Source organism: Pteropus medius, unplaced genomic scaffold, assembly GCF_902729225.1.
Source record: "Pteropus medius unplaced genomic scaffold, Ma_sr-lr_union100, whole genome shotgun sequence".
NCBI lineage: Eukaryota > Metazoa > Chordata > Mammalia > Chiroptera > Pteropodidae > Pteropus > Pteropus medius.
In genome coordinates, this window is record NW_024350923.1 from 5,433,429 (window position 1) to 5,455,431 (window position 22,003).

At 59.7% G+C, this 22,003-nt stretch overlaps 1 protein-coding gene and 1 pseudogene across 6 annotated transcripts; one reads left to right on the forward strand and one right to left on the reverse strand.

The window, feature by feature from the left end:
- Positions 1-440: 440 nt before the first annotated feature.
- On the reverse strand, positions 441-21,930 carry PCNX3 (pecanex 3). 6 transcript variants are annotated; one of them, XM_039840913.1, is made up of 35 exons: positions 20,895-21,930; positions 20,380-20,567; positions 20,044-20,143; positions 19,878-19,917; positions 19,683-19,778; positions 18,337-19,464; positions 17,717-17,840; positions 17,459-17,637; positions 16,905-16,995; positions 16,404-16,539; positions 14,991-15,112; positions 14,090-14,243; positions 13,807-13,839; positions 13,359-13,530; positions 13,143-13,253; positions 12,712-12,803; positions 12,445-12,554; positions 12,176-12,281; positions 11,991-12,083; positions 11,676-11,826; positions 10,777-10,921; positions 10,267-10,444; positions 9,136-9,244; positions 8,852-8,981; positions 8,360-8,418; positions 8,046-8,261; positions 7,122-7,375; positions 3,313-3,543; positions 3,071-3,174; positions 2,620-2,767; positions 2,291-2,521; positions 1,942-2,216; positions 1,476-1,609; positions 1,094-1,392; positions 441-1,017 (listed from the first exon to the last, which is right to left on the reverse strand). In XM_039840913.1, the coding sequence occupies exons 1-35, from the start codon at positions 21,045-21,047 to the stop codon at positions 823-825; spliced, it is 6,087 nt and encodes a 2,028-aa protein (XP_039696847.1). In that variant the 5' UTR covers positions 21,048-21,930; the 3' UTR covers positions 441-822. The 6 variants fall into 6 exon arrangements, with proteins under 6 accessions (XP_039696847.1, XP_039696846.1, XP_039696843.1 ...); XM_039840912.1 differs by having other exon boundaries at positions 14,991-15,151; XM_039840909.1 differs by having other exon boundaries at positions 14,991-15,151; positions 17,459-17,634; positions 19,683-19,917.
- Positions 5,089-5,207, forward strand: LOC120584899 (uncharacterized; annotated as a pseudogene).
- Positions 21,931-22,003: the final 73 nt, after the last annotated feature.

Consider the following 22,003-nt stretch of genomic DNA (forward strand, 5'->3'; position numbering starts at 1 on the left):
AGCATCGGGACCTGCTCTACACATGCTCTCATTTATTCTTAAAACATCTTAGACAGCTGTCATCTTTATAGCTAGAGAAATTAAGTTCAGAGAAAGGCTTTGGCTAAGCTCAAGGCTGATAATTATAGAAGCCAGCCCACTGGAACTGGAAGTCTTCAGATATTATAGGGGTGAGAAACTGAACAAAATGGACTTCAGATGAAGGCGTGAAATGAGAACAAGCTTGTGAGGAAGAGGACCCAGGCCTAATTGAATCCTGCCTTAGTCTGACCTTGATCTCCATCATAATGCAGTCCCATATCCTTCATCCCCATTCCATGTTTATCCACACTGACCTGTCCAGGACCTTCTCTACCCTCCCCCCAAACACTCCCAGAAAGAAGAAACCACCGAACAAAATCAAAAATAGTGTTATTAATTCTGGTGTGTGACCTAAAAAAAAAAAGAAACCACCCTTCCCACATTTCAGCCCCGGGTCCAGGCCGAGGGGCTGCCCCTGCAGGCAGTGCAGGCCCAGAGGCCAAGTCAGTCCCGGCCACGGGCTTGAAGCGGGACCAGCCCGTGGGTTTGGCTCTTCGGGCCTGGCTGGGAGGCTTCCTGCCTCATTTTGGGGAGTCCAGGCCCTGGACTAGAGATGAGAGACCAGGGGTCAAGGTCAGAGATCTGGGCCACTCAGTTCTGGTGCTCTGGCTAAGGCAGTCAGAGGTCAGGGTTTGGATGTGGAAGCCAAAGCCACTCAGTTCTGTGGTCCAGCAGAGAAGGCCAGAGGCCAGGGTCCAAATTACTGAATCCTGGGCTGGGATCCGGAGGGCACTGGACCGTTCAGTACTGATGTTCCAGCAGGGGCTGGGCGGCTGGGCTCTCGCGCTCCTCAGCAGGGGCAGGCCAGTCACCTGAGGCCCCCACAGGTGTTCCACTCTCGGGAGGACTGCTGTCCAAGCAAGGAATGTCCTGGGCTACTCTGGGAGGTGAGGCATCGGTGCTGATATCCGGGCTGAGATTGAGATCTAGGGGAGCCTGGGGAAGGGGAGGTAAGTTGGTGGGAGAGCAGACCTGAGCTGCCCAGGGCCCTCCCTTCCCATAGGACCCTTACCTGAGATTTGGGGGTGCCCCCTTTGGGGCTCCCTGAGGCTGGCTCCCCTTCAGATCCTCCCAGCCCCTTCCGACCCCCTAGGCTCCACTTCCCACTGGGACCCTCAGAACAGAGAAGACCAGAGCCAGGGGGCCTTGAGGGCCGGGGACCCTCAGTGGGGACAGGAGAAGCAGGGGGCAGTCCAGGGAGCCGAGGCGGGGGCCACTGCAGCAGAGGAGGGGGGCGCCCATCACCAGAACCGCTCAGGGAGGGCCTTGGGCCCCAGCCAGGGCCTGGTGGGAGGGGTTGGTCACCACTGCCTGTAAGAAACAGATAAAAGGGTGAAGACCTCAGTTAAGCTGTCCCCCTCAACTACTGGTTCAGCCTGGCCTCACCGGCTCACCTGCTGTGTTCTCGGGTGTGGGGTGTGCCAAGGGGGGGTTACTGCTGAGGGAGGTCAAACCACCACCTCCACTGCAGTCTGAGTCGTCCACGTTCCCGCCACTGTTGCAGCCAGCACCACAGCCCTTATGAAGCCTGGGGTGGGGAGTGAAGAAGTTGGCGCGGAGGTGAGCAGAGACATCACAAGCAGAAGTCTCCAGCCCCAGGACAAGTCACCTAACATTCGTGAGCCCCGGGGTCCTGTCTCTAAGAGATTTTGCCATCTACTTTGCAGGGTCTTTTCTGGCAGGCATTATCAATGGCTCTTAAGGCTAAAGGCCACCTTCAGCTCTGGGAGGGGGTCAGCTTGCAGGGTCCATCCTGGCTCCAGCACTTCCCGAGACCTCAGAAGGAATAGCTTCATCTCAGTCTCAGCTTCCTGCTCCAAGAACCTGGCCCCCCGAGCTGGGCTGGCAGGAAGGGCTCACCTCTCCCAGCTATGCAGAAGCCAGCGGGCAATGGCACCCAGGCTGACGGGGCCACCCCACAGCGCCCGCAGCTGGGGGTGGCTGCCGGCTAGCGAGGTGGTAAGGGGCGACACGTAGATGGGGTAGCCAAGCGGCTGGTCACAGGAGGAGTTGATCATGTTGCGCAGAGCCTGCTTGGCGTTCTGGATGCTGCCACGCTCGGGGTTGCGGTTGCGCAGGAACACCAGCTCCTGCTGCTGCCCGGCCCACAGGCCGCGCACACACTCACGGTTCACCTGCGGGCCACACGCAAGGGTCAGGGGGCTGGCACCGGGGAGGGGGCCCAGCTGGGTGGGTGGGCCATCCCCACCTTGATGACGCGAAAGCTCAGGTGGCGCCGGTTGAGCATGATGATCTTGTACTCGTCCGAGGCGTCATCCAGGACGTGGCGCAGTGCCAGCAGCGAGGGCGTGTTGCTGAGGATGGCGCTGCGCCAGGCCGGGTCACCCTCGTGAGAGATGACCAGCCGCTCTTCGTTGGCTGCAATGGCATCGTACAGAGCGGCTGGCTCCTCATACTCATCTGGGGATGTGAAGTGGTCCTGCGGGGAGGGCAGGAGGGCTGGGGTCAGTGGCCCCTGCCCTGGGGAAGGGCTTGACCCAGCGCCTACCTACCCAGCCTGGGCACACCTCTCCCAACCTGGTGAAGCTTGAGGGCCATGCGAACTCCAGGTGCCACCACGCGGTGAAGCAGGTCCATGTCAGCAAAGACCCACTCGTCGCGTGGGGAGGTGATGCGGAAGTCGCCCTTGAACAGTGCGTGCAGGCCATAGAGGAAGGGCTCCAGGCTGGAAGAGGAGCAGGGAGGTGAGCGCCAAGGTCGGAGCTCAACTACATCCAGTGGTCGGACCCGAGAGCAGTCTTCAGAACAGGCCTCAGTTTCCCCACCTTGACAAGGAGGTCAGTCTCTACCCCAGGTCCCTTCACAGGATGGTGAGGAGCAGACAAGGTGACAACTGGGAGGTGCCTTGCCCACAAGGGCCACATTGAAGGAAGGATTGAGGTGCTTCCTGGGGGCCTCTGACTCGGAGCTCCTCACTGATGGGGCGGAGGGAAGAGTGGCGGGCCCGGCTGGGCCTGTGGGCACTCACCTGGCAGACATGCTGTGCGAGGCAGTCCCCAGGGCCCGACGGCCCAGCACACAGAGGCCGAAACACAGCGTGACCAGCGGCGAGTTCCAATCCTGGTCCACGGGCTGTGGCACAAGGACCCCCATCCCCAGAGCCCAGCTCAGCCTTGGGACAGGGAATCTGGGGTTGGGGCCGAAAGGCTGAGGGTGAAAGGGACTCTCCCAGGGAGGGGAGAAGGCAGCCCAGGGTAGTGGTGGCCAGACCTGGCTGCGCCGGGAGGCACAGTACTGGATCCACTCCAGGTGTACCGCACAGAAGGAGGGCAGCGAGAGGCCGGAGAGGCGAAGGTCATAGTCCTCATCCACGCTCAGCGAGAAGGTGGGGTCTGAGTCAGCGTAGCCAGGAGCCCGCACAGGCCGCAGGGCAGCCGCTATGCCTTCGTGGCTCAGCCATGCCTCCAGCTTTGGTGAGCGGCTCACATAGTAGATGATGCTCTGAGAGGAGAGAGCAGACATCAGGGCTGGGCCAGTGACGAGTACTGCCCGAGCCTGGCCACTGCAGGAGAAAGCGATGGGGTAAAGAAGCTTCTCCCTTGTACTGAGCCGATGTCTGCTTCCTAGAATACTCATCTTGTGTCCAGTCTCAGCTCCGTGAAGCCACACAGGCAAGTCTGCCCCTCTCCCCTAAACCGGAGAGGAAGATCGAGAAAGTGGATAGGAAGCGTCCCCTGGAGAGTTCTGCACTGTGACCAGTGCTCGCTCGCTTCCTCAGAAGATGCCCCATTTGTAAGGGAAACTAGGGTTCAGACAAGGGACCTGCCTAAGGTTGAACCGCAGGGCAGACTGAGCTAGGATTGGAATCCTAGGACCTTTGATACCATGATGCCAGAGGACCCAGATCTCAGAGGCCTTGGAAGAGCAGGTTGAGATAGAGGGGCCAGCTGCAGGCCAGTGGGGCCTAAGTGCCCCAAGTCACACGGGTCTCTTTAGGCAGCTGAAATGGGACAGCCATAGGGCCTCTCCTCAGAGAAAAAGCAACTGTGCCCAAAGTCAGGGGCTCGTGGACCCCCTTAAGAGATAGCTGGTTTCTAAGCAGGGGTTTGGACAAATGAAGAGCTTCTGGAAGGCAGGCAGCTGGCACAGCCAGCATGGACAGGCAGTGTGAGGTTGGCAGCTGGCAGCCAGTGAGGTTACTGGGATTCCATGTGCCACCCTGGGATGGAGCCGCCAGGGTTGGCCCTCTGCCTGGGTAAAGGGTGGGAAGTTCATGGCTGGGGAGGGTAACATAGCTGGCCATGAACAGAGGGCACCCAAGCAGTAGGGATGTCCAGCAGGGTGGCTCTGGTGGGGCATGGAGTCCAGGAGCCTGGGCAAAATGACCACAGTACACAGTACAAGCTGGGAAAAGCCAAGGGCCTCAAACAGCTCTCTGGAGTACACCTGGAGATCATGGTTGTGGGTGGCTTAGCAGCCGAAGGCCTGAACCCAGCATCACCTGGGTGGTGGACAGGTGGGTAACTGTTTGGAGAGGGCTGGGCTGACCCATTAGCAAAAGAAGGGGGACCAGGAGCCTAATGGGGTGAGTGGGGGCAGGATGGCTGTGGGGTCGCTTTGGGCCACAGGCAGACCAGCTCCTGACTTTCTTGCCCAGAGGGCATCCCCACAGTCTGGGCCCCACCACAGCCCCCAAGAACCAAAAAGGAAAGCCCTCAGGGGTGCGGCGGGGAGCTGGCCTGGCACACAGTGCCCATTAACTTTTGCCACTGCCAGTGTGTTCTGTGAAACTCCAGCTCTCTGGAGACCCAGCCCTTGGAGTGGTTCTCAGCTGTCACAGCTCTCGCGAGCGTGCGTTAAGGAGTCGGACTCTGCTCAGTGTTCCACGTGGGCCAGCTCACTGAATCCTCACAGGTCTCATGGCCGTGGCATCCTTCCCCTCTCATCCCCACCTAACTGCAGGGGTGAGCCAGTTTCTTCAGCTATAAAAGGGGCCAATGACACCAGTCCTGCTTCTTTGAAAGGGTTGTTAAAAAGACCAAACAGGTCTATGGACATGCTACCCTTAACGAGCCCGATCCCATCTGATCTTGGAAGCTAAGCAGGGTCAGGCCTGGATAGTACTTGGATGGGAAACTACCTAAGAAGATCAGGTGCTGTAGGCGTAAAAAATAAAAAAAAAGAAGAGATTGTAAGCTGACAAGGTCCTTGCAATCTGTGAAGTCAACCAAGGGTTGCCTTGCCTAAAATAAACTAAATAAACAAACAAACAAAAACACCAAATAGGATAGTGAAGATGCCTGGGCTTGGAAATGTTGAGACCCCAAGACTTCGCTATAGGCAGATGTGGGGCCAGTGTCTCTGGCTTTGGGGCTTAGATTGAGTCTGTCACTCAACTGAACTTAGTGACTCTTCAGGAAGAGCAAGGTGCAGAGGAGGCACCAGGGCGGGCCGAAGTGGCACAGGAAGGGCTCTGCCTGGTCTGCCAACACTAAGAGCTGGATAGGACACATCTGTACACTGCCCCCAGCCTGAGGGGCTGCCTGCACACCTGCTGTCCTCAGGCCTTGCCCTTGGCAGCCCCAACTGGTCTTTTCAAGCTTCACCTTATACTCCATCTCTGACGGAGCCCTTCCTCAAGTCCTCCAGGAATCTCTACCGCTCAGATTCTGCCCAGCCCTTGAGACAGCTGTGGCAAGTTGGCTTCCTTACGGGACAACACACTTGGCAGGGGGGAGCTCCTCTCGGCCTGCCAGCTCAGGCCTGGCCGGGTGCCTGGTGCAAAGCCCTGAGAAGGCTACGCTGGCCTTGAGCTGGGCTCTTGGGAGGCAGCAGGGTGACCTGGGCATGAGAACCTCTCTTGAGATGGGAGGGGAAGATAGCCAGGACCGTGACCTCTGGGTGACTTGGGGCTGGGAATGTCCCTGTCTGGACCACAGTCTCTTTCTTGGTGAAAGTGAGCGGGGAGGGATGGGGAGCTCACAAACCCTTCCCCTGGAGTGGGTGGGTGGACAGAAAAATTACAGAAAAACCATAGCGTCTCTGGGGTATGATAGATGGGACGTCCACGGGAGGCAAAAGGACAGCTGGGGGATGCACAGCACTGCCCCAGAGAGGAGCTCAGTTGGGCAGGCTCTCTTGACCCCCAAAAGGTCACCCATCCAGGCTCCACACAAGGAGCCCCACAGCAGATGCTAAAAGGGTACAAGGGGACCTGGGCTGTGACCAACCCACCCCACTCCCATAAGTGCCCTTATTCCAGGGGCCATAAAGCCTCACAGTTCCTGCCATCTCACAACTACAACAATCCTCACTTCTTAAGGGGGTAAACCGAGGCACAGCAAGGGAAGTGACAACTCAGGCTTCCCAGAACCGAGCTCCCTCTGGACTGCCACACCGTGCCTCACAATCCCCACCACCCACAACGGGTTTTGAGACTCTCGGGCTGGGCTTGGAGCACTGGGCTGAGACGGGGAGGCTCAGGCCCACAGTCTGAGCCCGGCCCTGCCACTTTCTCCTGATTCTGGGGCCTCAGGCAAATCACTTCCTGTCTTCAAGCCAACTTCCACAACTGAAAGAGCACATCTGTCCTGGGGGGGTGTGGTAGGTTTCACCCAGCTCCGCAGAGGTGCCTGGCACAGAGCCTGCCCCTCAGTAAGCACCACTGCTTGGCAGCTGCTCCCGAGACTCATGAATGCCACAACCAGGGATGGGGAGCAGGGAGCTTGGTGGTCTGAAAGGCTGGCCTTAGCGTTTGCCCCTCTTGGGACCAGCAGCCCAGTGCAGGGATCTGCACGTGCTGCCCACCTGCCCAATACTCACTGCCCAGAGTGAGCCTTCTGGAGGAGAGTGACAGGAAGCCCATCTTGGGCACCCCACTGTCAGAGCCACACAAGCCGCTGGGTCCCCTGAGGCTGGCTGTCCAAGAGTGGCACTTTGGAGGATACTTAAACTCGCTGAGGCCTCTGCATCCCTTGGAAAAATCAGGCTCCCAATGATCCAGAAGATGGCATTCAGGATGCTCCCATCAGTGAGTGCTGCCCAGTGGGACCCCTGCTGCCCAGCCATCGCTGCTGTACCTTGACGTAGTAGGTGATGAGGATCTTGCGGAGGTCAAAGACTTGCAGCATGGAGGCTGCATTGTTGTCACTGATGCTGTAACCCTCCAACACGTACTTGCTGGCCGTCACCTCCCAGGCCAGCCAGCGCTGGCCAAAGGCAGCATTGAAGGACAGAACCCGAGGCAGGTGGCCCGGCTCACAGCAGCAGCAGCCCTCATCCTCCTCCACGCCCTCCGTGATGGCCTCCACCTCACGCTGCTGGCAGTACGTACCTACGGGGGAGGGGTGCCAATCAGGCGGCCACTAGGACATCCCTGCCTGCCTCCTCCCCAGCAAGTGCCCAGGTATGGCATCGGAGGCCTGTGCCATTCAGCCTCCCTATCAGGAAGCTGTGAGTAAGTGAACAAATGGAGCCCCTTCCCTCCAGACTCTCGGTGGCCACAGTAGGGTGGGAGTGAGCCGAACAGGCTCTGATCCCTCATTTACAAAGACCGAAGCTCCACCAGAGTGACTTGCTCAGGTTCATGGCGCTCAGGACCTGTGCCCCTCTAAGGGTGGCCCTCTGTGGCTTCTTCTGAATCGAACACCCAATGTGTGCATCTTCCTGAGGGGAAGGAGCTAGCTCACTCACCAGTGGTTACACGTGGCCCCCACCCTGGGCCAAGCCCAAGACCACAGAGCAGGCCAGCAGGAGCTGGCAGGAGAACCCAGAGCTCCAGGTCCAAGCTTTCACCACAGCAGCCTGTTCAGACCCAAAGTCAGGTCAGTCACAGGGCTTGGCCAAAGGAGACCCTGCCACCTCACTGCTCCAACTGGTGAACCCAGGCCCAGGAGGTGCCTTGCTCAACATCACCTAGCAAACCAGGGCAGAACTAGACTAGAAGCCAGCCCGCATACACTATGAAACGGTGCCCTGTGTCAGGCCCAGCCCCCACAGCTCACCCCGGAACTCAAGGCCACGCAGCTGGAAGGTGACGAGGCCATTGCCAACCTCAATGAGGTGCACCAGGGCGTTGAGGTAGTCGGAGGCCAGGACGAAGCAGTCGCCGGGGCCATAGTTGCCCCAGCGGCCCAGCACCAGGTCCCCACACAGCGTGTGCTGCAGCGAGCGTGTCAAGTGCTCATAGAAGATGGAGTTGAGGTTGTTGTCATCAGCGCCTGGGACCCAGGGTAAACAGACAAGTGGATAACATGACAAGCTAGGCTCCCTCCCCAGGAGGCCCCACGGGAAAGCCCCCGGATGGCTGGGTACACACCGGGATTCCGGTCCAGCTGTGTGACCAGGCGGGTGTTGGAATGATCCACACGTTTAGTGCTGTTCAGAGAAAGAGCAACAACGCAGCTGGCCCAGAGTGGGGCTGCCGAGGGTTCAGACGCCGACCCCCGCTGGCAAGCCACTGCGTTCTCCCTGAGCCCATGCCACCATGGTCTGGGTGGATGCCATGACAGCCCCATTATACAGGAGGAAGCTGAGGCCAGGGACAGGAAGGGAATCACTCAGGACCACACGGCTGAGAAGCCTAGGATGTGAGCCCGAGGCCTTGGCCTGGCCTGGGTTTTGCCTTCATCAGGTCAGCCCGGTGAAACCCACCATGTCACTCAGCTCTGCTGTGGGACCCTCTCTGCACCCCAGCCGGCCTGGGCTCCCAACTCCTTCCTTCCTCCCAGCTACTTTCCCTGTCCCGTCCGGCAGCCCCCCTCCTCCCAGGGTCCCTCTGAGCAACACGCCCGTCTCCCAGGAGACTCACTTGTAGTCGCGCTCCCAGAACTTCAGGGGCCGCGCGTAGGACATGATAAAGACAGCACTGCCCAGCAGGGGGTTGAGGGGCGTGGAGAAGAGCGCCGAGAGCAGGGCCTGAACGAACAGCATGGCCGAGTCTGGGCGCGAGTCAAGGAGATGGCCAACACATCGGACCCTCCCCAGCCCCCCTCACCACCCTTCACCCCTGCCAACCCACCCCCACGACCCCGATCCCAGGCCCCGACCCTCTCTGCACATCCCCACCCAGGCAGTGGGCAGTAGGCCGGGTACGTGGCACGGCAAAGGGCTGGGCAAAAGCATGGAAAGCTGAGCCCCAGGTGATCTGCCAGGGTGCGATGTAGGTCAGAACAAAGCGCAGCTTGTACAGCAGGTCCCACAGCTGGCAGGGTCATGGGGGAGAAAGTAAGAGACACAAGGTCATTCACAAACGTGGGGTCTACCAAGTACCTACTCAGAGCCTTGGGCCTACTCCACTGGCTGCTCGCACGGGAATAAAGCTCAAGATCACTCCCAGCCCTTTCTGGAGCTAGCTCAAGCACATGTTACCATTAGCAACCCCAACAAAGCAACCACTCTGCGAGGGCATTAGCCACTTAATTGACACAACCACCCGTCATCCCATTTCACAGATGAAAAAGTTGAGGTTCAGAAAAAGCAGAGCAGGTAAATGACTTGCTCAGGCCATGCCTCTCGGTCAGTGATGATGCTGGGCCTCAACTATGGTACCAAAAGTCAAGAGACGGTCACAGGCCCTGCCCTCAGGGGGTGACAGTTTGGATGTCCACCATCCTGGGCCAGACCAGAAAACCAGACTAGAATGCTTATGTCAGTGAGAAAAAGGATCAGGCCTGTGCTGGGGTCCCATTGCGAGCCTCCAGTACAGTGCCAGGTGCACTTTGTTCAATGTGACCTGTCCCCTGACCTGACTGGGGAATCCTACAACCTGGCAGAGCAGTCTGTATGTACCTAGGCCCTAAGGGCTTCTGAAACTCAGCTCTTAACTGGACTCCAAGGCCGTAGCTGGCAAGGAAGCAAAACTCAGAGACTAGTGTCCAGAGGACAAGGCTAAGTCCTATCCTGTCTGCTTACGAGGAAGGTGGTCAAGTATCACGGTTCAAAGAAAAGGCTATGTTTCTTTGAAGTCAGAAAGACCTGAATTCAAATTCTGGCTGACCACCAATTCTCTGAGGGACTGGAGACAAGTCATTTAACCTCTCTAAACCACAGCTTCCTCCCTGCCCCCGGAGGAGCTGCTGCAAAGGTCCACACTGGGGCTGATGCAGGGCAGTGGCTGAGAGGGCTGCAGGCCCCTGGGGAGGGCATGCCCCCCACCTCCCACCGAGGGAGAAGGTCGTGCTCCTGCTGCACAGCCTGGAGCCTGCAGCTTGGCTGCCAGCTCACCTTGCTGCAGAGCAGGGACATGAGGAAGTAGTCAAGCAGAAAGCCCTGGGAGAGGCGCGGGTAGTCGAAGTGGAAGAGCAGGACTGTGAAGGCCAAGGTCAGGTACTGCTGGGGTGGGCAGCAGAAGGCCGAGCGCAGAAGCTTCAGCCCAGCCACGGTCATCAGAAGCGCCCGACAGCTGTGGGTAAGGGGCAGATGTGAGATCCCCAGAGGGGGCTCCGGCAACAGTGCGTGTGGTGCCTACCCCTTGCTGGCCTTGGCCTGGGCTCTGCTGGGCTGGCCCTGCTCTTTTGGGCCAGTGACTCTTAGTCTCTGCCCTCTAAAGGGGTCACCCCACTTAGGCACATTTGGGGGACACATCTTTCAAAGAGGCAACAGGAAGTATTTTAAGAGCTAGAGACATACTTTAGCTTGCTGGGTGACTGAGGCAGATCTCATTCCCTCTCTGGGCCTCAGTTTCCCCATGTGTCACACGGGAATATACACAGTGGGATGGCGAGTGGTACTCACTAGAGGCAGAACTTGTCTGGGTGGCTGACGACAGCATGGGCGTCCACCGTGAGGGCATTGAGCACCACGGCAGGGTAGATGAGGTACTTCTCGACACACTGCAGGCTGGCATATAGCTTCTCAAACCACATCACTTGGGCAGCACCTGCAACAGATGGCGGGACTGTTGGTCAGCACCTGACCCTCCACACTCCCCTCCCACTGTAAGGCCAGGATAGGTGTGCCCTAGGAGGAAAGCTGGAAGGAGGGCAGACCGCAGGATGTGGTGTTCTGGGTCTATAGAGACTCTGACAGGAGAAGTGATGTTTGGCAGCTCAAATGAAGGTGAGGAGGCCCGGGTGGGGCATGTTATGGACTCAGGGAAGGTGCTCTAAGGGCTGACGAGGACATCTCAGATGCCCACCAAAGCCAGAGCGGGCTGGGTGAGGTCAAGTACGCAGTGGACCCTTCTGAAGGGGCCACTGCCACTTGGCTCGAGCTAACTGTAGCCACATGGAAATGCAAAATCTTTAGTTGTTTAAGAAATGCAGGTCTGTGGACCTCGGTATAGCAAATCCAAAAGTTTAAATACAGGCTCAAGGGGTACGTTTGTTGCACTGCCCAAGGGAAAATGTGCACCAGCAGATCTAGTCTGCTGGTGACCACTCTGTAATTCTGGACAAGAGATCCTTTTATGGCCCTGGAATTCTTCCATCTCCTAAAACACAAAGCGAAAAAAAAAAGGCAGAGCAGGCAGGGTGAGAGCGGAGCTGGGGACAAGCTAGGACCTGGCAGGCAGGAGAGGGCACGGAGGGTAGTGAAGCAGACAGGGCCGAGGCTGCCCCCTGCTGGTACTCTGAGCAGAGAGGACCCCGCTGCCACCAGAGCTCAGTGGGCCAGGAAATCGAGCAGGCACTCACCGCGAACTTCGTACTGGCTGTACTCCAGAGGCTTCAGCACGGGCTGCGACAGGCAGAACCAGGGCAGCTGTTTGCGGAGTTGTGGCAGCAGGTAATGTGTGAAGAAGCCCACAGCCCCGGCCAGCGCGTACAACACGAACCCCAGCACTGACTGCAAGAGAAAGAGGCCAGAGGCTCAGCCAAGGAGCCACAGGGGGCCTGGGCACAGGCTAGGCAGGGGCCAAGGAGACATGGGGCCATGGCTGCCCAGGGCCCTCTGGTCGAGCAGGCTCCTGCAAGGACCAAGGAGGAGAAGGTGGCCTGTGCCACACGAACCTTCAGGGCAATGAAGACGGTGCTGGCGCTAATGGCAAAGGTGAGCACGGCGATCACCACACACATCACCAGGTCAGAGTGTAGGACTTCACGCTGCAGAGCCAGGAAAAAGCCACTCAGTGGCTGACCACATCCCCTTTCAGCCCTTCACCCCAAGACTAGAGCCCCACACTCCGACTCCTCACCACCGACTGGCGCATCTTGTCTGGCAGGGGGTCTGGGGGCTCGGCCCGGGCTGTCTCCAAGCTCCGCTCCTCCAGCTCAGGGAAGAGCTTGCTCCGGATCAGAGACCTGGGGTGGGTGAGAAGACCTGGGTCTGGGGAGACCTCCCCTCTCCCACAGGCCCCAGGGTCAGTCAGTGACAGGCACATGCGCAAACCACCCCCAGCCATTGCCATGCAAAGACACACACAAACACACACGTGTGCGTGCACAGACTCATGCAGGCACCCACCAGAGCACAGTGGGGTCACTGCTCTGCCGGCTCAGGTGGTAGGACAGTGCCACCAGGAGGCCACAGAAGACCGAGAAGAGGACCGGGACGTGCTGCTCTGGCCAAGGAGTCTGGGGAGAGAACCCATGCTGGTCAGGGGAGGTGAGGGTAAGCATGGGGAGTGGGGGTGCCCTCCATGGGAGAAGCCATTGCCGAGCCCAGTTCGCAGCCCTATCCCAACAACCCCCTGAGCTTCAGCATGCCCCCCACCCCACAGGTCATCCCTACCTTGATGGCCCCGAGGCAGAAGCCGTAGAGCAGGGTAGCTGCCAGCAGGCTGCGGGAGAGGCTGAAGACTGCAGTGAGTGGGCTGGTGGCGGCTGTTAGGTGAGAAACAGCAGCTAAAGCTCCATTCCTGCCCACTGGCACCCCACCTCACCCCCGCCCCGCTGTCCCTCAACTCCCAGAGGCTAATCTTCCTGAGACCCCAGCCCACTGTTCTCTATTCCCTGCAGCCCTCAGAGGCCTCCAGAACATCTGGCACTCTGGGGTTTAAACCACCTGCCCGGGGACGGGGAGAGGAAGAGATGGGCTCTTAGAATCCACAGTAACAATGCGGGAGAAGGCTCGGCAGAAGACTGGAGCCTTGGACCTAATCTCTGGGCCCTTCTGGGCCCCACACTGCCTCCCAACCCCCAAGTGACCTGTGGGCACCATACCTGTGCCCCCGAAGCCGTGCATATCTATCTGTTCCAGCAGGTACATGAGGCAGGTGTTGACCTGGGGCAGGAGGCCCAGGAGGAATACCAACGGGAAGCACAAGGTGAACACTGGCAGGAGAAAAGCGAGGGCCCAGTGAGCCTGTGGGCCACCCCTGGACCCACCACCTTTGGGGCCTCACTCCCCAGGGCCACTGCAGCCCTGCCCAGTCTCACCAGTGGCCACATCACGGGCACAGAAGAAGAAGGAGGCGGAGAAGAGAGTGAGGCCATAAAGGGAGACGGGCGGGAAGGGCTGAGCCGAGCCCAGGGCATCCAGTACCCAGATGAGCAGACAGCAGATGCAGAAGTAGACAGGCCGGCTGTACGCGATCACCCAGTTGTGGCCCTGGGGAGTGGGCTAGTGAGGAGGCAGGCCTCCCCCACTGACCACCCTGCATGCACGTGCACACTCACGTGTGCACATGCACATTCACATGCCCGAGACCCAGCCCTGGACCCAAGATAGAAAGCCTGGCAGGGTGGGAGCCGCAGGACCAAGGATCTGGGGCCATGTGCGTGGTTAGGGAGCACTCCCTTCCTCCAGCCAACCCCTTCCCACCTGGCCTCAGCCCCGCCCGGGGCTCAGCCGCCTGCACACAGACGCTGCTTTGCCGGTACTTACGTGCATGGGAGATGCCGCATCAGGCTGGACACTCTGGAAGAAATGGGAGCTTCGTTGGCCACGAGAGCCAGTGCCCACGTCAGGGAGTGGGGAGTCAGAGTTCCATAATCAGGCTTTATCAGTAACCAGGGCAGGACCCTCAACTGACCCTCAACTTTACCCATTCGTGAAATGAAGGGCTGGCTACAGGAGGTCTTAGCCCTCTGATCTGCTTTCTAGTTCACCCTCCCTCAAGACATCAGGGACAAGGTCGGGGAAGGAGAGCCAGGGAGTCAGGCCTGACCTTCAGCAGGGAGTACTGGCAGGAGGCAATGACCAGGCAGAACTGGAAGACCCAGATGTCGGTGAAGAAGCCCTTGAGCAGCAGCAGGTAGCCCAGAAAGGCAACCAGGCTGCTTAGGCCGACGCCGAGGATGTTCTCCAGCAGCCCCCGCGTCCTGGAGAGACGGCAGGGTCAGCGCGCCCACCTCCTCACCCGCTAGTGGGGCAAGGAGTTGGGGTGCGGGGGCAGGACCTGGCCACAAAGGCCCCCGTCCGGGCACCCAGGCCAGCCCTCACACTATGAATACCTGACCCTAAGACCTCTCAGGGGCAAGACCAGGCTGCACGGGATCTAGGAAGCCACTCTGTGGCTACCCTGAATTCCAATCTTTGCCCCCTCTAGACCGTGAGGGCTCCAGGTGCCACTACTCCTCAGGCATGCCACACTATGCGCACAGGCAATGTCCAACACACACCAGCCACAGTGCCTGGAGACGCCCAGAGTAGAGAAAGCCAGGACATGGGTTCTAAGCCAAAACTGTCCAGAGACAACAAAAGTCATCTAATTTCTCTATCTGACTTTCTGGGCCTCAGTTTCCCCTGAAAGATGAGAAGGCTGAGACAAATGGTTTGTCAGCTTTTTTAGGCTACAGAACTCAATTTAACCAAATGTATCACAGAAAAAATAACATACTAAACAGAAATGATCAATTTTGAGCAGAGCGTTGGGAAAGACGGCGTGACTAGAGCACCATCTACTTGGCACCCCTTTGTACCCCAGAGGAATCTAAAGAAACCCCACTGCAGGCTCCAGCTGTCAACACGCCCTCAGTGACCTCTCGCAGTCAGCGTGTTCACAGTGTCTGGAAGGCCAGGGGCCAGGGACGCCCCAGGGACTGGGGCTAGGGCAGGTGGGCACTCACCGGTCCAGCAAGGCCAGCAGGGCGAGCCGCTCGTAGCGCACAGAGGTCCAGCGGCCAGGGAAAAGCCAGCACTTGTAGCTGTGCTGGGCGCGGGGCGGCGCCTCCTCCATCAGCGTCTGCTCCTGGGATTCGTGCAGGGAGTCCTGGTCCAGCAGGTCAAACTGCAGTCCCCACAGCCGCGGCCATCAGCCCCTCGCCCCCCACAGGGGTCCTCGCCACCCCCGCCCGTCAGCACGCATTGGCCGGGCGACCACCCCTTCCAGCATAAAAGTCCCCACCTTCTAGTGGCCCTGTGGCCTGCCCTGACCCTCCACCACAAGGGTCTGCTCCTTGCTTTAGGTCCCAGCACATGGCTCAGTGGCTATCGGAGACTTCTGGAGCTGCCAGGGGCCAGACTTACTAACTGCCATGTCTGTCTTCCCCACTCAGGTGACCTCTCCCGCCTCTTCCTGGGCTCGGTGAAATCTACCTTATCCTTTGGGACCAGCACAAATGCTACCTACCTACCTCTCGGGCAGAGCCATCAGGGTTGCTTTGAGCAGCCCACCCCGAAACACATACAGAACTGGCCCTGAGAACAGGCCTGGTGCCAATGCCAGTGCTGTGAGGCCCTGGGTGAACTACTTAACCTCTTTGGGCCTCCTGTGTCCTTCATTCGACAAGAACTTACAGGGACAACGATGGGCCTGGCCCTGTACTAGGCCCTGGAGTACAACAGAGAGTCAAAGATGCAGTCAAAGCCCCTGTCTCAGGAGGTGGCCGTCAGCTGTGTAAGGATGACATTGCTACCCCATACGAAGGTTAAGGAGAATGTAAGCATCAATTAGGGTACACAGGGCTCTGGGCAATGTCCAGTCTGTTGGTGGCCTGGGTGGTGGATGCATGGGTGCTCCTTCCGTGACTATTTAAACTCTGAATCTTTACTTCGTGTACTCTTAGTACTGCCCTTACTAGGTGAGCAATGCAAATTATTACCCAAATCAGGGCACTTTTAAGACAGAAAGAGGGCACTATTAGTAACTACTAAGATGATAAGCATGAACAACATCCCCAAGCTATGCCACACGTCAGGTGTCCAGCACAGGGAGCAGCAGTCACCGTCTGATAAGTTGAACAGTCCCTTTCTGCAGGTACCACTGCTAACACCCACAGTCTCCACTCACTGTGGGTCTCTCCAGGACAAGGAAGAAACTCCAGACGTGTTTGCCGAATAAGCAAATAAGGGGCTCTTTGAACCATTCAGACCTGGGGCCTGCACATCCTGTGCCAGCCAGCAAAGGTCAGGACAGACACCTTAGGGCCCCTGGAGCCCTCGCTCAGCTGCCTGCCCCTCCTGGTACCTGGGCGAGGGCTTGATGATCTGTCCCCCACCGTCCCCTCCTGCAGGTCCTTCCCCGACGGCAGGCTCCTCACCTCTGGGATCTCCAGGGGCACTCGGCGCACCTGCATGCCCTGCAGAACCACGGGCCTCGGCTGCAGCAGGTTCAGACCACCTGCCACCTCAGAGACATCAGCAGAGTGGAAGCTGGAGGAATGTGAGTGGCGGTCCCTGTGGGAACCACAGCCATGAGGGTCAGGGCCTCTAGTGAGCCCTGGGACAGGGTGGGGTTAAGGCCGGCACCAGGCCATGACTTGAGGACCCATGTGGGCTGCTTGGATACCCAGAAGCAGCATGGAAGAGAGAGGTCCAGAGGAGGCAGGTGGTAGAAGTGCCTCCCTCCAGAACCTGGGCTTCCCAGAAGGTCCTGAAAGCCCTGCTTGGAAGTGTCGTGGAGTCAGAAACCCAAGGGACCCCTGCAGGCCCGCCCTTCACCGCTCCCTGCCCGCCTCTCCTCCTAGAGGGTCGGAGCTGCCCCTTCCCCAGCCCAGCAGAGAAAACCTCCCGGAAACGGGAGCCCACACCGGGAGACTCACCAGGCCCCATTGGCTGCCTGTTCCCCCTGCTGCCCAACAGGGTTCTCGTAGCCACCTCCAGCCAGCCCAAAGGTGTAGGAACGCCGCACGCCTAGGGCAGGGGTGTGGGACACGAGGCAACGGGTCAGGGACGGGAACACCGAGGCCCGACCCATGTGGGCACCAAGGACACTTAGAAAAGAAGAACCCTGTGCTGTGTCCTTCTGGATGGCTGTCCAGCTCCTGAGGACGAGAGCTAGACAGGAGAGGGCCTGTTGGTCAAGGGCCTGAGCCTTACAGTCAGCCACCCTGGTGTGGACTCAGCCAGGGCACGCACTCACTCAGCCTGTCACTCGGCCTGTGACTTCAGACTATGCCTGTTTCCTCATTGGCAGAACGGGGACGGTGAGACTACCTACACCTCAGGGAGGCTGCAAGTCTGACACCAGGATTAGTACGTGCCCGACAGCGAGTGCTGCTGCTGGGGCGACAAAGACTTTCAGCAGGAGAGAGAGAGGGAGGGCTGGGCTGGCCGGGGGCAGAGGCCAGGCCACGGGACTCAGGGAGGTGCTCACCACTTTCATCGTAGAAATAGTGCACGGCGCCCTCGGAGGTGTCATCGAAGGTGCAGGCCTCGTGCACGTTGGCACCAGCCCGGGTGAGGAGCAGGGAGGAGGCGAAGTGCAGGGCAGAGGGCAGCGTCAGCGCCCGGGAGTGGGAGGCAGCGCGGCCACGCTGAGCCTCCTGCAGGCTGCTGGGGAGGGCCCGCCAGGGGTCAGTACCAGGTAGAGCCAGTTGGCCCTACAGCCCCCAGACCGGCGGCAGGTCCTCACCTGGGGGGTGAACCCATGACAGACGCTGGAGGAGTGGGGTTGCTGCCTGCGTTGTGGCGCCTCCGGATGGCCTGTGTCCGCCTCACACTGCTGGAGCGGTCTCGCTTGCCCGTCTCCTCGGCCACTGCCCAGAGAGAGGTCCCAGAGCATAAGTGACACTGGCTTAGACAGAGCTAGAGGTACGGGTGGGGGTAGCACAGGTGCTCCCGCCTGGAAATGAGGTCAGGCCTAGTCCAACCATGCCCTGGCTTGGGCTCAGCCCAGTCACCTAACCACTTGTGCCTCAGTTTTCACCTTTGGAAATAAGGACAGTATGGTCTGCCCTAGCCCAGAATGACGAATGTGGATGCTGAGAGTTCTCAAGGGCAGAGGCTTCAGGTGCTAACTGCAAGATCCAGAGCAAGGTGCCAGAGGTCTCTCTGCCCCTTTCCCCACTGCTGCAGCCCTGCTTATCTGAGGGGTTTGGCAGAAAATGTCACTTAACCACCAAATCCATACCCACCTGCTGCCTAAAACAGAGGCTGAGAGGACTGACCAGGTCCACTCCAGCCAGACCACTGCCCAAACCCAAGCCCCCTACCTAGCTCACATCCCTCCCCAGCCCTGGAACTGGCACTTACCTCCCCCTACAGCACCTTCCTCCTGTAGCTCCCCCCGCCAGCCAGGCTGGTTGGCGGCAGGTCCCCTGCGGGCCTCAGCAGGAAGCACAGTGGGCTCACCAGCACCAAGCTCCACCCCCGCCTGGGCCTCCAGCTCAGCCTTGGAACCAGCCAGGGGGGCCTTTAGGACATCACCCCCCGCCCCATCCATGCTCAGCACACGGGCGTGTGTTTTGGCGCTGGCAGTACTAGGCGTCCGCTGGGTCCCATAGGGCCGCTTGGGGGGCACAGCAGTCCCCTCCTCAGCCCCAGGGGGAGCCCGTCGCTTCCGAGGCCCCCCTGCTGCGCCCCGAGAGCTCTCAGGGGAGTAGCAAGAAGTAGAAGAGGAGCTGTCAGTACTGTAGCGGCGCTGAGATCGGAGACTGGAGGACGGGCTCAATTCGCTGCCCTCGCTGGTGTCCTCATCCTCAAAGAAGCCCCCGCCTTCCAGCAGGGGCCGCCGAGGGGCACGGCCAGGAGGGGTGTGTCTTCGCATGGGTGGCCGCCGTTTGCCAGGCCTAAGGAGGGCCAAGTCCTTGGGCCGCACAACCAGGAGTGGCTCGGCCGGGCCTGGCGGTGTCCCTGCTCCTATGACTGTGTCAAAGGAACGCAGTGTGTCATCTGAGGGTACTCCAGCATCTGGTGAGGCGGGCAGCTCAGCCTCAGACGGTGGGTCTGTGTCGCTGCCCTCAGGGGCTTGCCCACCAGGGGGACTGTCCAGGTGGGTGGAGTTGGTCTTCTCACTCTTAAAGCTGCTCAACGTCTCCCTGTCAGTGCCACTAAAGCAGGAATCTGAGGAGCCAGCTTTCTGGGGCATGGGCTCCCCCGAGCCCCGCCGGTCCAGGGGCTGGTAGCCACCCACTCCCCGGCGTTGTTCCCGTCGACTGCTGGTCCTCACCAGGGCCCGGTCAGGACGGGTCAAGGTCAAGAAGCTCTTGCTCAGCTCCTGGCTAAGACTCCCCTTCAGTAGGGGACTCATGGGAGTGTCAGCCACACTGCTCTCACTCCAGGGGGCTCCATCTCCAGCCAGAGGAGAACGTTCCGAAGAGTCTGTGCTGGGGAGAGAAGGGTCTGGGGCAGCCCCCGGAGGCGTCTGGGGAAGATCTCCAACTGTAGAAGAAAGGTAGGCAGGTGAGTGAAAGGCATGCTGTGAAAGGAACTGGTGGCTAAGGGGTCCTACGGCTCCTGCTTTCTGAGAGCCCGGCTGGGGTGAGACCCATCCAGGAGAACAAAGAGAGCCCCAGGGTAGCAGAGTCGGAATGACTCAAAAACAAGACAGCTCATCGTCCCCCCCCGCCCCAAGCCCCTGCCGCATCACACCCACTCACTCAGTTTCTCCTGTGAGCTTAGCTTTAGCATCTCTCGATCAGCTGAGGTCATGATCACGTTGTTGCTGCCTTGCTCCCGCACCAGCTCCTTGATGTCTGTAACCACGTACCCAGAGGCATCAGCAGGACCCCAGGGCAGCTGCGTGCCATCCCGTTCCACACCACCACCTTCAGCTCTGAGCAGCAGCCACCTACCTCTGAGGGGCCCCGAGTCCTCCATCCGGGGCAGCAACTCCTGAGCAAACAGAGAGGTGTGAAGGAGCAAACAAGGCAGTAGGCTCAGGTAGGCTCAGGACATACCCATGGTGGAGATGGGCTCCCAGGAGAGGAGTGAGAGAGGCTGAGGACCAGGACCACTCACCGAGACCTGGTTGAAGCCAAACACGGAATGCTGGGAGCTACAACGTACTGGGGGTGTGGAACTAACTTTCCGAAACACTGTCATTTCCACTCCGGGGTCCCTGGCAGTGGAGAAAAACATCAGCTTTGAGCTAACCTACCCTCTTCCTAGTACTGCCTCTACAATCTCCATCGCTTCTCTCTTCTCAAAGGTCCTCTGACAATTCCAAGGTGGACCACAGAACAAGTGCTCAACCACTCACGAATCGATGTTCCCTAAGTCCCTCCTCCACCCTCCAAGGCTCAGGCCCAGGCACCAAGAACCCTGGATCCCAAACAGAACCCCAGCCTCACCTACCTGAGTGGATTGCTGTCCCCCTGGGCAGGCTCTTCCTCTGGCTCCCCCATGGTAGAGTTGCGCTTCTCCACAATCTCACCCTGGTCGAACATGGCGTGCAGCCGATAGTTCACAGTCTTGATGGCAGCGAAGATGACAGCCACCACAAGGCAGTACACGCCAGCCACCATCAAGCTGGGGGGCAGAACCTGGAAGTGGCAGCAAGTCAGGTCCCTTCTCAACCAACGGTGCCCCCATGGGGTGGACTACCACCACTGTCAGGGTCAGGATTCACTATGTCACCCCTTGGGAAACCACAACGACCCCGCAACGGATTCTAACTAGAGAGAGAAATTACATGAGGTGCTCAAGGTCACCCAGCCGAGGAAAGAGAGAATTCTGCTTGTCCTCCACACACCCCAAACTCTGCAGTGGCTCCTCTCTCCACACCCCAGCGCCCAAGGCGCAGTCCCCAATCCCCACCAGGCCGCCCTCCCTTTCGCTGACGGGAGTTACAGGTGGTGGCAGCGCCTCACCATGTACAGCAAGAAAGGAAAGGTAAGCAGGAAGATCCAGACGTAGAGGTGGAAGCAATTGGAGAAGGTGCTCTGGTGTGGGTCGAAGAACCAACCGCCGGTGAGCGAGGCCCACACCCCCTGGCGCAGGATCTGCAACACCTGCGACCCCATGGCCCCGCCGCTGCAGCGCGCGCCCCCCTCCCGGGACCCTCATGGGGGCGGCCCCCGGCCCATGCCCCGTCTGGCGCCGGAGGGCCCCGGGGCCCGGCCTGGCGCTCACGCCATGGCCTCCCCCAGCGGGGGAGAGGGGTCCGTGGGGCGAAGGTGCTGGCAGGGGGCGGGGCCGGCCAGGGCAGTCAGCGGTGCGAGGCCCGAGCGCCGCGGCGGAGCCGCATCAGGGGCGGGGTCCGGGTCCCCACCCCCGGCCAAGAACTGCTCCAAGGGGCCGAGCCTGCAGGCAGGCGCTGGGCACGGGCCGGGCACCCGTCGGCGGCATCCAGAGGTGGGCGTGGGGTAGGTGCTCTGGAGGTGCAGGCGACGGCTTCCCGGTTCCGACCTAGGGAGAGCCCCAGGACCCTGAGGGACACTTCCGGGGTCACAGGTCACTCGCTTCGGGATCCGCGATCGCTCCGCTTCTGCAGGAGCCGGCCCTAGGAGGAGGCCGGAAGAAGGAGCCGCGAGCCGCCAGCCTGCAATGGCGCATGCGCCCCACTATCCCAGTTGGGACCCGGAAAAGGAAAACCTGACAGCATGAATGCGCAAGCGCAGGGAGGCGGTCGGCGGGGGAAAGAAGCGGGGGAGCCCTCTGCGCGTGCGCAGAGCCTAGGTCTGAGGGAAGAAACAATCCGAAAGGTAGAAGAGCTTGAGCGCATGCGCGCACACCTAGGCGTTGCCATCCTAAAGAAATCCACTGGGCGGAACCAAAGGGAGAGTGGCCATTGGATAACGGCAGAGTTAATTAGCGCAGAGCTCTCCCAATGAGTTACGGGAGGTGGGGAAAAAGGATGGAGGCGTGGACTCCCCAGTGCTACAGCTAGAGTTCAGCGCCACCGGAGCACGCCCCTCTTGGTCCTGGTCCGCCCCTTTTAGTGCCTGGCCTCAAACGCCATGAGCGTCTGTCTCCCGGA